The sequence below is a fragment of the Leptopilina boulardi genome, unplaced genomic scaffold, assembly GCF_019393585.1.
Source record: "Leptopilina boulardi isolate dan_hultmark-lab unplaced genomic scaffold, ZJU_Lbou_2.1 LbouV2_248, whole genome shotgun sequence".
Taxonomy (NCBI): domain Eukaryota; kingdom Metazoa; phylum Arthropoda; class Insecta; order Hymenoptera; family Figitidae; genus Leptopilina; species Leptopilina boulardi.
The window spans coordinates 436,592-455,135 of NW_026137805.1; the positions used below are offsets into that span (position 1 = coordinate 436,592).

The 18,544-nt window shown below is 23.4% G+C and overlaps 1 protein-coding gene across 5 annotated transcripts; it reads right to left on the reverse strand.

The window, feature by feature from the left end:
• Positions 1–1,771: 1,771 nt before the first annotated feature.
• Positions 1,772–14,233, reverse strand: LOC127280474 (alpha-N-acetylgalactosaminidase). 5 transcript variants are annotated; one of them, XM_051303478.1, is made up of 8 exons: positions 14,088–14,233; positions 8,543–8,730; positions 4,590–4,764; positions 3,976–4,150; positions 3,442–3,536; positions 2,595–2,954; positions 2,315–2,479; positions 1,772–2,220 (listed from the first exon to the last, which is right to left on the reverse strand). In XM_051303478.1, exons 2-8 carry the CDS (start codon positions 8,719–8,721, stop codon positions 2,035–2,037), a joined length of 1,335 nt encoding a protein of 444 aa, XP_051159435.1. In that variant the 5' UTR covers positions 8,722–8,730; positions 14,088–14,233; the 3' UTR covers positions 1,772–2,034. The 5 variants fall into 5 exon arrangements, with proteins under 5 accessions (XP_051159435.1, XP_051159436.1, XP_051159439.1 ...); XM_051303479.1 differs by having other exon boundaries at positions 8,543–8,772; positions 14,088–14,161; XM_051303482.1 differs by lacking the exon at positions 14,088–14,233 and adding an exon at positions 9,014–9,352.
• Positions 14,234–18,544: the final 4,311 nt, after the last annotated feature.

An 18,544-nucleotide genomic window follows, 5' to 3' on the forward strand; every position in this document is an offset into this window, starting at 1 on the left:
CAACATGTCTCTATTATTTTTTTTCTCAATATTTTGTTTTACATAAATAATTAATTTCGTGAAAATTTAATATGAAAAAAAAAGCTTTATTTTCGGATTAACGTTAATATTAACGTTTAATATTTCGTAAAATACAAAAGAAAATTATAACAAGTCAAAATTAATCTAAAAAGCATATCAAATAATGTTTTTTTTTGTTTTATTTATGTTTTATTCTTATCTGTTTATTATTAATTTATTTATTATTGTCTAAATTATTAAAAGAAAATTACGAATAATATTTTATTATTTCAATTGTTAACTTTTATTTTTTATTGAAAAAAATATATTTCTGATACTAAAATTTTGAAAAATTACAAACGGGAGGTTATGATACAAACAATTTGAAAAACTGTTTAAAAACAAAAAATTATTTTAAAAATTTGTAATGTTATTAGATATAAAATTCATTTTATTAATTCTGTAATGGGAATAATTCTAAAAAAATATTATCAAGAAACTTTATTTCGAATATTTCAGAATCAAACTAATTCTATGACAAATTTTCAAAATTTTATTTAAGGTAGGACCTAAAAAGAGTTCTTAAAGTTCCATTTTTATAATTTTTTCAAGTCTGATTTAAGTAATTTATTCGAATTAAAATTTTTTTAGATATTATGGTTAAAAAAATTTTAGGCAACGCCTTAATCAAGTTTTACAGTTTTTTAAATCATAATTTTGGACGAATTAAAGTTGAAATTTTTAAAAATAATTGAATTTGTAAAGATTTTGTTAGTTTTCAGACAATAATTAAATTTTACAGATCTACAAATAATTTATCAAATAATTTTAGTTAACATTTTTTAAAAGTAATTGAATTTTCAAAGATTTAGAATTTAGATTTTTGAAATTAATTCAACTTCAAGTGATTTTTAATTTAAAATTTTTTATGATTTCACTAAAAAATTTATTAGAAATTGCAGAAAAAAATACAATAATTTGAAAATTTTTTTAAGAGAAAAATGGTTTCAGATAGTTGAATTTTTGAAGAATATTATTAATGCTAATTATTTTAAAATTATAAACAATTATTAAATTTCGTTTAAAACAGTTTAATATAATATTGAATTTGTGAAGAATTTCATTAAAATTATTAAAAATAATTAATTTAGTGAAGAATTTTAGTTAAAAATTTGTTAAATAATTGAAATAAAGAAGATCTGCATTGTATACTAAAAAAAATGTGTTTTGATTAAATTTTTTTTTTAAAAGTTGTACAAAATAGTCGAAAAAATCGTATTTTTGAAAAAAACTGTCGTATAATCCGAGGCCTGAAATATGGGAAATTATTTGACCGTGGATTTTTAAACTAGAATAAATAAACAAACTTTCTTCCTCGTTTGCCATGATATTGATATTGCAAAATTTTCTGACGCAATGAAGCAAAAAAAGAAAAACTACACATACGTTTTATCAAGTGAATAAATTTTAATCAGAAAAATTGGAAAAATGAAAAAAGCCTTGAACGAATTCATTGAGTCGGAAACAGATCCGTATTCCCTCGAAAAATACTTAATAAAAAAAAAAAAAAAAACGATATATAAAACTCGTCGTAGAATTTGCTCCTTAAAGTCATATGTAGCAACTCTCCCAGAACGAGAATCCGTAGGAGTGAATGTAACGATTAAACTATAAATGATTGAATCAGTAAAACATGCATATTATATATTTAGAAAAATATTCTTGTAGGTCGATTGATTCGCATTCCTGAGACTTAATTAAAATCCATTGCTTTCTTGTATTTTTAATTATTTAATTTCATAACTTCGTAAATAATATGTATCACATATGTACATATACGTAAAGATACATCATACAAAATATAATATTGTACTCTACGTTATCTTAAAAAGATTCATGGTAACATTTTTATTTAAAAAAAAAAGTTCTTTTTTCCTTTTTTTTTTAATTTTTTCGAGTAGAAAAACAATAAAATTAAATTTAAAAAAAAAAATGAAGCTATAAATCTATAATAATAATTGTTTAACTGGCAAGTTATTTAAAACTGTTTCTTTCCTTGTAAACTTGATTTAAAGGCACGTACGGTGTATATTGATCGGCAAGATATAAATCATCAACTTGCAAATCACATCTTAAAATTACAACTCCTGACGGATTAACTTTGACTTTAATTTTTGTCAATGGCGTGAGAATTCCGTAATCAACGTCTTCGTACAAGTCCTGAAACAAAAAACAAATAAAATTTTAAAATTTAATTTTTATATTTTTTAAATGATAACTTAATTAAATTCAAAAGTTTTATAATTAATAATACCTCGACTCTATAGCCACCGGGATATTGCAAACCGAGTTCTTTCAAAGTCACAGAAACATCAGACGGAGTTCCGTCTGTTCTTCTATTTAAAAATGCAATGGCATATGAATAATATGATTGATCGACTGGTGTAATTGGTCTTGCCCATATTTCAATGCCTTTGTGCTGGAAAGAAATTACATAAAATTATAATTTTTAGTTTATTATATTTAAAAATTAATTTACTATAGCTATTATAAAGCAGATCACCCAAAAAACTTTTCTTAAGAAGCGCACAAACCTTATAAATTCGTCGACCCTGAATTCCAAGTGGATCTTGATCTACAGCAATAATTTTTTTATTTTGCAAAATTGATTTATATTCAGGCCTTATTGTTCGTAAATCAACGGACATTAAAAGTGGCGCTGCAAGTATTGCCCATAGTGCCATTTGTGTTTTACTTTGCTCATAACTTAAACCAAAATTTCCAATAATTAACATATCAGGATCGTTCCAATGACCGGGTCCAGCATTTGGCACAATAGCATCTTGATTATTACCATAGTAATCAATAATTGTTTCAAGACTATTCCATGAATCTTGAATATCATCAAAATTCCTCCACAAATTGCAGTGACGAATTATCGCTTTATAATCTGGCTATAATAGGAAAAAGGAAATTACAAAAAAAAAGAACGTCAATATCTATTTTTTTTTTTTCATTGTTTAATGACATGAGAAAATGTGATTTAATCACTTTTTTTTCTTCATTAGCTATTTCTATTTTGTTTGTTCTTTTTTTTTTTTTAAATCAAAGTCTATTATTAGGAAGACAGTAATATTTAATAATACACCTTCTGTTGTCACAAATATATTCTCAACTTTCTAACTTTCCTTCAAACTGACACAATTTCGGCGGGAGTTGAATAACCTTGTGGCGAATTTGTTTTTTTTGCAAAAGAATTAAAAATTCAAATTTTTTTTCTAAAATTAATTATTCGTTTCCATAAACAATTTTTTTTGTATATTTAAAAAACTGTTTCGCTATTCAATATTTTATTATTTTATTTAAACATACGGATCAATTGCATTTTTTAATGGAGTTTCTTTTTTTTTATGGTAAATTTTTATATTGAAATCTATTTACCTGCATGCCAGCGTAAATTTGATAAACAGGCCAACTGCAGGAATAAATCATTGGCCTTCCAGTTCGATTTAAATGGAATCCAAATTCCGGGTATCCTGCGAAAAATATTTAACATTTCAATCACTTTTTTTCTTCCTTTTACCTATTATTTATGAACTATTAATTATATCTATAAAATTACCTTTTATATAGAATCATGAATTTTATACTTTCACATTAGCTGACAATTTGAATTAATGGAAATTATTTTAAATAACTAATAAATTTCCAATTTAAAATTTTTTTTATAATGTAATTAAATTTATTTTTTTTTTAATCTTATTTCCTCTACTTTCTTCGTTGTCCATTTTTATGATAAAAAATTGTTTTTAATAAATAATTAAATAACAAAAGAATAATTTAAAATACAAAAAAAAAACAATTGATGTAAGGAAAAAAAATTGTCTTTTGAAAAAAATTCGGACCTTAAAAGGTTTAAATAATTTCAAAAATTTTTTTTAACGATTTTAAGAAAAATGAAAATTTTTGATTTACCTCTATCCATTTCACTAGGATGAGCATAACATCCATCTAATTTAACGTAATCAACATCCCAGGATGCGAATGTTGCAGCGTCAGTCTCCAAGTAACCGAGAACTCCCGGATATCCTGCACACGTATAGTTTCCATAATCCTCATAAATTCCAAATTTCAATCCTTTCGAATGCACCTGATAATGACAAATGTAATTTTTATTCTTTGAATTTAAATTTATTACATTATTTTATTTATTCAATTTAGAAATTATCAATTTTAATATTAAATTAACATATTAAATTATAAATTAATTTAATTTTATAGATAAAGTTTTGAAAAAAGAAAATTTCCCCAATTAACGAAATGATGATAAAATAATAAAAGAAAGAATATTGAGAAATATGTTGAAATTGACAATAATAATAAAAAGAAACAAAATAGAGAAAAAAAAATAAGAATCTTTAAAGTTATTTTACTTTTTTTTCAAAGAATCTTTCGTAACGATTCCTATTATATATTAAATTATAATAAAACGCTAATGAATTGGAAAAAATAACAGAGACATTTTTATTTCTCAACTTTTGTATGGAGCAATGTAATATATATTTTGTTTAAAAAAAAAAAATTCTTACATAATTTGCCAGACTCTTCATTCCATATGGAAATCTTTGTCTGTCTGGCACTAATTGACCAGTTGAATCCCTATCCTTTTCCAACCAACAATCATCTACATTAATATATTCGTATCCAGCATCCGCGTATCCCTCCGATACGACAATATCTGCCATTGTTCTAAAAAGTCGATCACTGCAAAATAAAAATAAGGAACGAAAAAATTAGTTCCTTTCTTCTTTGCTTTAGATTCAAAATTATAAACCATTTTTTTTCCTTTTTTTTAACATTGAATTTTAATTAATTTATGCTAAATTGATAATAATTATAATTTTATAATTAAATTTAACTCCCAACTTCCGGTGCCGTTAACTCCCTTTTTTTACAGTGTACTACTTTATATTTAAAAAAAGGTTTGTTTTATATTAATGATGAATAACAAAATTAAAGAAGGTTGTTTACAAAAATGAACCGAAGGGAGTTAATCCTGTACGAGTTAATTTTATGCCTAAGGAGTTAATTTAATTATTAACTACCTTTTTGAGTTAATTATTAACTCGAAAGATTTAACTCCCGGTGTCGTTAACTCTCTATTTTTTAGACTGCCGGAAAGCCTAAATTTAGGCTTTTTTGATCGATTTTGTTAAACGCCGGCAGGCTAAAAATTATGAAAAAGGTTTGTTTTATATTAATGATGAATAACAAAATTGAAAAAGGTTGTTTACAAAAATATATTTTACTTTTCTCATTAGTAGTTATTTATTTATTTTTTGCTGAAATAGAAAACGTATTTTTTTTCTTGAGATCAGAAACTAAGAAACAAAAGAGATTATTCTATAGTGAAAAGAGGGAAAAAATAGAGGGAGACGTCCATTTTAATATTCGTGTCATATTTACATCTTGCAAATGATAAGTTGAAATCTATTTTTATGTAACATGCATAATAAATCTTAAAAAAGTGTTTATAATTCCTTCTTCACACACTTCAAGGACTTGTGTGTCCTTGATACACGCAAAGAAAGCAGTACAAGTGCGAATTTTTATTTTTCAAAAAGCGACCTAGATTCTGCGACAGCTGGACACTTTCTAAATTTGTTGATATATATCTATATATATTTTTTTAAATTCTAGATTTTACTCTCAATTGCCGTCGATAGTTTAATTAAATATCAATATTAAATTAATATTTCAATTTATAATTTTAGTTATTTATTATTTAATTATATTAATCCATTGTTTAATTAATTATTAATTGAAATAAAATAAAAATAAGACAACAAATCTTTTAATTTGCACAAATCAGTAAAAGTTGGAAAATTATATAAAATATAATTTGATATGACAAAAGAGGGAAAGATTGTATGTAAATTTTTAATAATCTAAATGGAAAATAGAATCGAAAGATGTAATTAAAAAATTAATATTTCATTCTAAAACAAGGAACTAATTTTTTTTTGCACACATCATCATCATCATCATTGTGTGTATAAATGGTTATGGATAAAATTATGATTTGCAACCGGGAAGAGAGCATTCAATATCTAGATATAAAATTGCATCCTCATGTAATAATTTTATGTATTTTTTTTTTGCAAGGTCTCATATCACACTCCCATGTGATATTCACACTCCATTGTTTTCAAACTACAATATTAATATGTCTTCATCATATTATTAATTATGTAATTTATTATCATTTTCACAATCATTTAAAAGAATTGTTGCAAAGTAAATAAAAAAAAGGAATTAAATTAACACAGATGTTTAAATGAGACATGAAATTAAGATCATAAAATTATTACATATTTAAATTTAATTATTTTAAATTAAATTAATTAAAATTTTATTAAATTTAAAGTAAATAGTAAATATATTTGATCATTAAATTTTAAAATTATATAAATAACCTTTTTTTAAAAAAAAATTAATTTTACATTGATTAATTTTTAATGAACTTCATTTAGTTTTTTAAGTTCATTTATAATGAAAAGTTTCCTTTCAATGAATGAAATTAGCTAAATGTCAATGTGTCGAATGAGTGAAAGTATTACCGCGTATTTAATTAGTGTGAACTTTTATTTTTTTACGATTTAAGAACAAAAACAAGTTATTATAATTTTTCATTGTAACAAAACATTGATCGAACTGATTGATATTATTTAAAACAATTTTTTTTAAACTAATTTACTTTTTTTTCTCAAAGAGGTATAATTAACTGCTTTTTTCATTAAATTTTTTTTAAAATTTTGTTCCGTATTCAAATTATAATAATTAATGAATCAAAATTTTATTCAATTATTGTAGACGTGTATTATTAAATTAATTTTTTTTGGACCAGAAAATTTTTCAATGATAAATTATTTAACGCAACGCGGAATAATAATATCGTGGGAAGTAATTCAAAACAAGAAAGAAACAAAAGGAGCAATTGAGATTATAAAATAGATTTTAAAAAAATGTGTAAATAAGAAACTTTAAATTAAACAAAAAAATTGCTTTTGAACTTTTTTTTTAATTCTCGAATATATATTTATCAAAAGTATATATCAAATTTTGAAAGTGTTAATGAATTGTATAATGAAATTAAAAAAAAACAGGAAAAAGTAAAAGTTAAAAATATTTAGTAATATTTAGTAATATTTAAAAATATAAACCGCGATGTAAAAAAAAATAAATAAAAGAAGAAAGCAAATTAAATATGAAGATGTAAATAAAATACAAAAGAATTGGCATACGAAATAATATTTAAAAGTGCTTTACTTTCACTATCTATAAAAGCGGAATTATTTTGACAGAAATTGCTCACTTTAATTTTACTGTTTCCTAAATAACCAGTTTGCACTTAAATTCTCCGTTTATTTTATTTTTTTTTCTAACAGAATGATCCAAATTATCTACTTTGATAGGTGTATTTATAATATTTATATTACTATTTACTCGTTAGTTATTTTTAAAGTCAATAATTTATTTTTAAATTCAATAATTTTTTTTTATATTCAATAATTTCAAATTTATGCGAAACATTTTTCATTTTTTTGACCAACATTCTTTGTTGCTAAATTATAATATATTTTTAAATTAAATTAACTGATTTATTAATTTTTGTAATTTTAATGAAGATGATAATGATGAAAACATTAGTTGAGTTATTTAAAAGAAAATGAAAATTAACTGAGTAGAATAATTATAATATACATTGAATGTTATAAGTATAATAATAAAATAATGTATATGATAAATAAATTTTTTTTAAAAAATAAAATCAGAATTTTATAATTAAATTACATCAAAATGATTGACTATAAAAATATTTCAATAACTTTTTCATTTAATGATCTTCTGTAAATTTTATTTACAAATTTTTATTTTATTATTTAATAATTAATTTCTCGCTGAAGTAGGTAAACTAAGTAATTTTTTCCGCTTGGAATAAAAGTTTTTTTGAATTGCAATTATGTTAACGTTTTTTTTTTGAATGTCCTCATACTATTGGTCCCTTTTCAAAATTTTAAATTGTACATTTTGAGGTTATGTCAAAATTGAGATAAAGTGCGCCATTATTTACTATACTAAACAAAAAAACCAAATGAATTTTTTTTTTATTTGCAACTAAAGTATAACTATAGATAAAACAAAAAATAAAATATTTATTAATTTCAAAATATATTAATTCATTGCGCAGGTACTATCGAAAATTTTCTTAGCGCGAAAAAATTCACAAAAGCAAAACGAAAAAAAAAAACAAAAGAAAAACAAGATCAAGAGATTAGAAATGTAAACATGAAAAAGGGAACTTGCACTTAAACGGTTCGCTTTCATTTTCTTTGAACTCTCTGAAAAGTAAAAGTACTGGAAATCGAAATGGAAAGTACATATTATAATATTATAAGGCCAAATAAGATTGAAATTCAAGTAAAATAAAGATGTAAATAAATCAAAGAGGTATAGATTATAATATGAGTGTTGCATATACCTGATACAATTGTCAGGATCATTTTTACAATCGGTATTGCAGCGAAACCTTTCCCAAGCGAGCCACCCCATTGGTGGTGTTCGTGCCAATCCATTATCCAGGGCATTCACAAAACTTATTATTGCCAACAACGTCCAACTGGCCACTAACAGTAGACACCACGTCCTTGTCAACTGCATTTTATTTTTCTGTAAAATACACACACACACACTCACCCACACACACTGTTTCTTTTTTTCAAAAATTTTAAAATCAAATCACAAAAGTGTGAAAAAAAATTTCCTTATATCTATGACAACATAGTTATTGATAATAATAATAATAATAATAATAATAAATATTGAAGAGAAGAAAAATAGGATTTTTTTTTTTAATAATAAAAACACGTGGTTCTATTGAGAAGGTAAAGGATGAGAGTCAATTATATTTATACCGAATGGCTCACATCAGGAGCTCAACAAAATAACAAACCACATCCTTAACTGCTCCTGGCAGACTGATCTGATATAAGACCTCCGAGTTCCAAGAGTACTTTCACCCAATGCCCCATTTCATTTTTACACACAGCCATAAGAGAACTCCCTATTGTGTGTGATCGGTTTCCTTTCATATATACATACACACACAAGACGTTTACACACACAGCATAGATAGATATATAAACTACTCTGAGTTGTATCCATTTATAGTATAGAGCAAAACGAACGTGATTGCAAGTGGGTGGGTATTATATGTATCAAATACAAGCGATACGAGAACGATTTGAATTCTAAACGTAAATTGTTTAGCACGTTTCTTTGTTCCCACAATATAAACCCAGGAGTTGACTCGCCGGAGCGGTTGGCGCATTTATAGGTTATGTCCCCATGTCATTATACATATACATGTATATATATATATATTCATTCATTATATATATGTATATATATATGTATATATATAAATATATATATAAATTGTATTGTCAGCGCGAGAATTTTTTTTCAATATACTGTCATAAATACGGGATGTTGACAAGAAAAATTAATGCAGTACAATGAAACAATATTGTATCGAATATAAATATATATATATATATATATATAGCTGTATATTGACATTGACAAACTCGTGAAAATAAAATTGAATTGTTTTGTTTTTTTAACGAATCTTTTGAACCCGAAACAAGATAAAAATTGAGATTATTACTTTTTTTTAAATATGGTATCGTTCACAAACTACGTTACACTTCAAGAGGGGACGGGGGGGGGGGTCAAACAATTTGTGACGACCTGTAGAAAAAATGGCGCTAACGTATATGTGAAGACACTATTTTAATGCAATTAAGCAATAACTGAAGAGAATACATATGCAGTATAGACAAAAAAAAAAAAAATACGACTGCATTTTCCAGTGTTTATTAAAATTTGTTCCAATTTTTATTATTACCAATCGAAAGAGCATAAAAAAATTGTCTCAGAATCCATGAGTTTTATTCCAATTCAGAAATTTGCAAAGCGATGAAAAATGATAATAAAATTACTGAAGCAATGCGCACCAAGAACTTTGAAATTTTTTTTTTAAATGAAGATTAGCGTCATATTCTATCTCACATAACGCTCGCTCGGTTGAAATTGTAATTCTTATTGTTTACTTATTTTAGTTCATTCATATTATATGTATTTATTTTATTTTTTACTATCTAAATCTGAATTAGTAAAAATGTTTATTAATTTGAATTAGTGACTCACTTATTGCTTCAGAATTAGTAAAATTTTACTAATTATTAGTAAATTTTACTAACAATTAGTCAAATTTAACTAATTCTAATGCAAAAAGTGAGTCACTAATTTAATTTAGTAAACATTTTTACTAATTCAGATTTAGAGAGTAAATTAATATTATATTAAATTTATTATTATCTTTAAATTTTATATTTTTAAGAAATTTTTTAATACTTTACATAAAAAAAAAAAATTGGACAGTGTAAAGTGTAAAGGCAGGTGGAAAAATTCCAATTTTGCTTAACATGTAACGAAAATTATCAGTTTTTCCTTGAAAACGCTATGATTATCAACTCCAATCATGCTCACTATATTTTTCTTGTAATCTACACGTAAAAATACCTAAAAATGTATAAATTTGAAGCCCTTTAGATAAAATTTTCTTCGTTTTTTGAAAAAAATTCTCATGATTTTTATAGAAAATTATTAGTTTTTCCTTGAAAACGCTATGATAATCAACTCCAATCGTTCTCGCTATAATTTTTTCTGTAATCTACACGTAAAAATACGTAAAAATGTATAAATTTGAATCCCTTAAGATAAAATTTTCTTCTTTTTTTATTCGAAAAATCCATGATTTTTTTCTAAAAATATGAGTTTTCCTTAAAAACAATATGATCATCAACTCCAATTTTCTGTAATCTATATACGCAAAAATACGTATGTATACCAAATATTAACTGTCTTGGTCAAATAGTGTGTGCGCTAGGAGGATTAAACGCTTTTTTTCAAAATTTTTTATTTTTCCTTGACAACGCTATATGTAAATCGATCCGAATCATCTTCGCTATATTTTTTCTGTAATTTTCACGTAAAAATACATAAGTGTACCAAATTTGAGATCTCTATGTGGAAAAATGTGGCCACCAGGAGGGGGGGGGGGGTACATAGTCATTTTTATGGATTTTTCGTAAAAATTCATGGTTTTTCCTTGACAACGCTATGATAATCAATTCCTATGAGATTCGTTATATTTTTTCTGTAATCTACACGTTAAAATACATATGTGTACCAAATTTCAGCCCTCTAGATAAATTCATGTGGAGATATTTGAAAAAATTTTAAAATCACGTTAACTTTTTAAAAAATGAATATTTTTTTATGAGATTTGAAATTGAAACACATTCTACATGTGAATTGCTGAAAAAAAAGTTGCAAAAAAAAAATTAAAATATGATTTTTTTTTTCTAATTCATATGTTTAATCTATGTGTAAATTTTAATTTTGAATCATATCTGTACATAAATGATTGAAAAACAAAAATTCTTGACCAAGTTACGTCACGAGAACGACAAATTAAACATTATTAATATATAATAGGAGATAACTTTTGTTTGTTTTTGTAAAGCAATGCGCACCGAAAAATTTGCCTTTTTAACAAAGTATAAATATTTTTATAAAGCAATGCGCACCGAAAATTTTTGCCTTTTTAACAAAATATAAAGATAAATGATGACTGTGCAAAATAGACAAAAGACAACTCACTGTTATATATTTAGCATGATGCAAAAAAGACAAGTGATAATTGCATATAAATAAAGAATAAGTGATAACTTTTAATTCGTAAAAAAAAATTTTTAAATATTAAAATTATTATATTTTCTAAAACTCAAATAAAAAGGTGTCAAAATGCAATATATGAATCAAGATAATCTTTTTTTCAAAAAATATACACTAATTTGTATAAAAGAGTTGCTTTTATTGAATATTCTTATATTCTTTTTATATTTAAATTTACTCGCGGATATTATATATTTTACATTCAATTATAGTAGCGTATAATGTAATTTTCAAATAGGTAGTATATACATATATATATAGCAATATATGTGTAAATTTCCGAGTGTACATAAAATGTTAAAATTGCCTTTTAACACATTATTAGTTTTGCGCGTTTATGAGTTCGAGACTTATTTTTTTTTCATCTATTAGCCATGAGAAAAAAAAATTATAAATATATATTTAATGATTTAAAAAAGTATATTAAGTTTTTTATATTACATAATGAAAAGTTATATTCCATATTTTTATTATAGTTCAATTTAGTTTTTCATTTATATTTTACATTCGTTTTTATTGGTTTCTATATATAGAATAAGAACGTTATTTTTAGATTAATTAAACTATTAATTATATAAATATATTCACTTATATATGTTTATTTATTTATTTAAGCAAATAATACTTAAAAATAAAAATATCTAATGAAAAAAAAAAATTTAAGCGATATATTTATATAGAAAAGAATTAACAGGTTACTTAGCGCAGAGATAATGATATTAAATTAGATGATGATGACTCTAAATAAAATGAAAGAGAATTTAATGAATTTATAACAAGGTTAGGATTAGAAGTCTAGATCAAACTAGATGAATCAAATTCTTTATATCCAACAAGGTTATATGTATCTAGAAGTAAATACATAAAATTCACAATGAAAGTTACAATGTCCAAAGAGTTATAAAAACGTGATATAAAAATTTTTATTTTTCAAAATTTCTCCCTTTATAGGTACTGTATTAAATAAATGTAAAATATCATCTGTTAGTCTCATATGTTACCCCCAGTAATTGTTGCAATATTTCAGAAAAATTCTATGGTAGTAATTTTTTTAAAAATTTTTATTATAATTGATAATTCAATAGTAAAATCCAATTGGAACATTACATTGTAAGAGTTAAAGTATACAGATAGCAGAAATAGTTACATCAGAATCTAATTACGAAATTTTTTTTTTTTGTTATTTATACACATGCGTGTTAGCGGAAATGAACTCATTTATATAGTGACATAAAGAATGGATTCAGCGATTATACTGTCTTCAGTTTTGAAGTGCACATCTCTTTTGTATACAGGAACATATTATATATACGTGACATATAAAGAAGAGAATGACTGCGGTGAGAATGTGATGACTGAGCTCTGATGTCTACTGAGAATAGAGTTACTGAATTGGCATAAAACTTTTGCAAATTGTTGTTCCATATATGATATTAATTGCCTTTAAATTTTAATTCATTAAAGAAAATTTTTTAAATAGTTTAAAAAGTACAAATGTTATTTTACATTTATAAGAATCAAAAATTCCAATTAACTTCTTGTTATAGTTGATTTAAATATTCTAGTAGAAAAAATATCAAATTTTTACCTTTATGGTAAAAAAAATTTGTATCGATTTCTATAAATTTTGATTTAAATAAGTTAAAAATTTTAGGAATTTGTTACCCTTTTATAGGACAACAATTTACCAAAATTTCAAATCAATTTTAATTTTTTCCAGTAATAGATCATTTGAGGAAGAATGTCCCATATAAAATGTCACTGAATTATAGAATTTTTCGAAATAAAATGTATGAAGAAACAAACTAGAAGAAATACATAAATTTCTCAAAGCAAGCTCATAAAGTACTATATACAAGGTTACGAGAGGTTTTATGTATTTTGTTTTTGGATCATGTGTGTATGTGCATTCACACATGTTGTAGGGGATATATATATGATTAGCCTATTCATTTAATAATAATATTTTGATTAACCCATTCATCGTCTAGAATTCATCTAATTAATTAAAATTATTATTTTTCATTGAAACTCAATTTTTATAGACCTTGAAGTAAACATATTTGTTACATAATAGTGTGGTTACTAATAGTTATTATTATTATTATTATTATTATTATTGTTAAATTTTTTTTTTATTCTTTAATTGTGTTATTTGTTCCACTTGTGATTATTATACAATTAATTTATTTGTTAATTAATTAAATAATTTTCATTTCTACCTGGTTGTTTCTGCAATTGTGGCCGCCCCTAAACTGACATTGTTTTTAACAATTAGTCGTTTAATATAAGTTATTATCTTCGTTTAAAATTGCTATCGTTCATTAACACAGAAAAAAGCACGATATGATATGTTAATAATTGATTAGGAGCATTCTGGTTTATTTCTAGATATACGATAGATTGTTTTATTGCTTTATCAAAAAAAAACAAAAAAAGTTCTATTTTATATACTCTACAGAATACATAAATAGTTTGCACTTCTCGTCTTCCGTTGTTACTAAAAATCCCATTTGTTTAAAATTTTTTTTTTCTTAAATTTTATCTGATATTTAGCCAAAATTAAATATGGAATTATTAAGTAATTTTATTAATTATTTATTTTACTGAAAAAAACAAATTTAATTAAGACGCTAATTAAATCATTTATTAATTCGATAACTTGAAATTAATTTAATAATGATTGACAGAAACTTGAAAATCTTAAAATGATTTTACAGATATTGCGCGCAAAAAAATTCCGACAGGCCTTGCTAACTCATCAAAAATATTATATTAAAAGCTGAGTTGTTTTGAATAATAACACGTCCATGATTTATGTAATTTAAGAAAAAATTTTTAAAAATTAGCGCACAAATAAATTGAATATGATAATTTTAAAGATTTTTTTTTATACACCCAATAATTGAACATAATATGAAAAAATTATTTTTGTTTCGTGTTTTTTTTAAGAAAACAAAGAAAATTTAATAATAATTAAAAATAGTAATTAGTTTAATTAATAACTTTTAATAAAATAATTTATTAAATTTTTTTTATTTATTTTATCCATCGTTTATTAATTTAGTAATTTATTATTCAAATTTGCATAATTTATACTTTTTTCTTTAAATCCAGTTCAAAAAGAGTTAAAGGTAATCGGCTATTTTTTTTAAACATAAAATCGTAGACAGAAAAAAGACAGTGAGCGCATTTTTTTTTATATATGTGTGTGCAAGAAACACGTTTTGCATATTAAAATGTACGCGACTTGAAGGTAAACATTTGTTTCACAAAGTTCGTTCCCATAGGTCAAGTTTTTTTTTTTTTTTTTTTTTTATTTATTGATTTATATATCAGCGAGATTAAGACCTTTAAATATATACATTATATCTTTAACCCATATATTGAAGCTAATACAAAAAAAAGTAACACACGTTACCATAATTGCAATTATGTTACTATATATATATAATCGATTTAATTTTAATTCAATTAATTTCATTCGCCTCACATTTTTTTATTTTTCTAATAAAAAATATTTAAAAAATTTAAAAAATTTCAATTTTTCTACATAATTTTCTCAAACAATTATTTATATAAAAAAAACAGGCATGAGGCGACAGAAATTAGACAGACAGACAGATAGACATATTGATTGCAATATACTTAAATCATTTTTTAAACGAGAATTTATCGAAGATTTCTCTGAACAATGTAATGAAGAAACTTTCATTTTTCCTCATAATTTTACTTTCGTTTCTTTAACATTATTTAACATGATTTTAATGAAAAACTTCCATTAGGTTACAAAATTAAGTTTTTTTTAAATTTTCAAAATTAAAAAAAAAATTCCCAAAAAAATTTTTATAAAATTGAAAAATTGAATTTTAAAAACAAAATGGAAAAAAATAAATTATGTTAATAATTATTATATCTATGTAGATATATATATATTTTTTGCGACAAAATAACAAAATTGATAAAATTATGAAATAAAATTATTATTATCATGTAAAAAATGTTAAAATAATAAGATTGAATAATAATTGTGTTTGTTATCTATTTATATGTGTATTAATCGAATATCAATAATAATTGTTTATCAGACGGCTAAAGGTTGTGACAATTAATAAAAACAGTTTAAATATAAAAAAGATAAATATACGCGATTCGCGTTTTCAGTGGAAAATCACAATAATTTTTGTTATAGCTTTCATATGCGAATTTTAATTTAATTTATGAACTCCAATTTAATAGATTTAAAAGACAACCCACCTAAAAAAAAAAACTGGAATAATTTTATAAGCAATAAAAAAAATTTTTTTTCTTTTTTAATGAAAAAATTTGCCTTTTTTTCCGGTCTGCATTCTCACAAGTTGATTAGCATAGAGACTATAATAATATGCGGGCTCAAAGATTTGCATTCGCGAATTTATTTATAACGAAATTCGCAAAAAATAAATAAATTATTATTTATATGAATGATAGGTGAATTTGATATAAAAACAGGTCTCGTGCCATTGACATTGAAAATCGAAACTCAAGCAAGGCATATTATAAGATTATATTCCTTCATGCCCAGTGAATCAGAATATTAGAAGAGTTTGCGGTTTAAATGGCGAAAGTGCTTGTTATCATTAGCATACATAATAATATTCCATATATACCATTTATACTTTTACAATTATATTAGCCTTTTAAAATCCTATTGTTACATATACATATATATATTTTTTGTTATCAATAACATATATTTTATTTATATAAAAATTTATACTTTGTTTTACTAATATTTTCTATTTATTTTCTTCGCATGTGTTATATATTTATTTTCACTTTCATTATTTTTATGCATGAAAAAAAAATTTTTATAATAAACTATTTATATTATATATTAGAAATTAATTATTTAATAATAATTAATATAAAAATAAATTTTCTAAATATTTATAATTTTTTTAAATATTTATAATAATACTCAATAATTATTTGAGCTTGTAAATTTTAATAAATATAATATCTATTTAGTGGAAAAGTTTTCGCAAGTCCTGACCCTTAGAAAATGTATATTACGAACTTCTTATTTTTTTTGCCAGACATTTTAAAGTATATAAAGAGGCTTAATAATCCGTGACGCAAAAGAAGAAGAAAAAAAAAGAAAAAATTACATGAAAAAAAATTAAAGTTGTAAAAAAAAGTTTTCGCAGTGCGGGTTAATAAGTTTCGATTCATGACATATTGTTCTTTTTTTTCTATATATATATACATATATACTTGCTTTAATGTTCTCTATAAATAGTAACTGCTTTACGTGCAAAATCATCTTATAAGACCTCGAGAGAGAACTTGCTCATTACATACCTGTAAGTTTTAGCGCATTAAAGAAAGAAAAAGAAATAAAAAAAAAAATTTAGAAAAAAAAGTTTTCGTGAGTTATATATTGTATCAACAAGTTTTTACATTCATCCAGAAAAAAATAAGACAGAAATCATTGTTTTTTAAGAGACAAAAAATTAAAAAAAAAATATTTTTACAAAAATAAATTTTTTTTAATATTCTTAATTTTTAGAAGATAAATAAAAAGTTAACAGATTTGTTACAAAAAAAGGAAAAAACATTTACGATTCAAACAATAATTTTCGTAGAAAAGAAATTATATTTCCAAAATTTTGTATATAAAAAAAATCTAAATTTCTAAATTATAAATCGAATATTAATAATACTGTCTTTTTTTCGGAGACACCTTATATGTAGTCGGTAAAACGTGCCTATACATAAATTTATATATATATATATATATATATATATAAATAAAAGTCGTGCATCTGTAACTTTATAATGTCTATAGATTTTAACGATATACGTAGTTTCGTACGTAATGCGCCACTTTATGATAAAAGCGCCTCTATAAGTTATTTTGTGAAACCATTTCTTTTCTCTCCTTCTTTCTTGCAACCCTCTCTCACTCTCTCTCTGTCTCTCTTTTTCCCTCCCTCACTAGATACACATTTCTCTCTTCAGTAATCCCCACTTTTCCTCCAATAGCGTATTATTCATTTACAGCCCTCGCAAAATATTTCAAAATATTATTTAAAAACAAAAAAAGGTTTGTTTTATATTAATGATGAATAATAAATAACATAAAAAATAATAGCAAAAAGAAAAACGGTGGGAAAACACCCCTTAAAAAGGTTGTTTTATATTAATGATGAATAATAAATAACAATAAAATCCTCGACTACAATATAACAGAAACAATAGCAAAAATAGTGCAAAATTTCTAAAATTTTGTTCAATTTATTAAAAAATGTTTTTTATTAATTTTTATATTTAATTATTATACCATTTTTTTAATTGTAACTATTTTATTGTTATTACTGTTACTGTCACTATAGTTTGTGTCACTGTTACTATTGTTTCTGCTATTATTGTTACTGTAGTTACTGTTTCTGCTATTATTGTTACTGTAGTTACTGTTTCTGCTATTATTGTTACTGTAGTTACTGTTACTGTAGTTACTGTTACTGTAGTTACTGTTACTGTAGTTACTGTTACTGTTATTGTAGTTACTGTTATTGTAGTTACTATTACTGAAGTTTCTGTTACTTTTAGTTATCTTTAGTTACTGTTACTTTTAGTTACTGTTAATATTTTGTTACTACTGTTATTGTATTATTACTGTTATTGTTATTTTCTT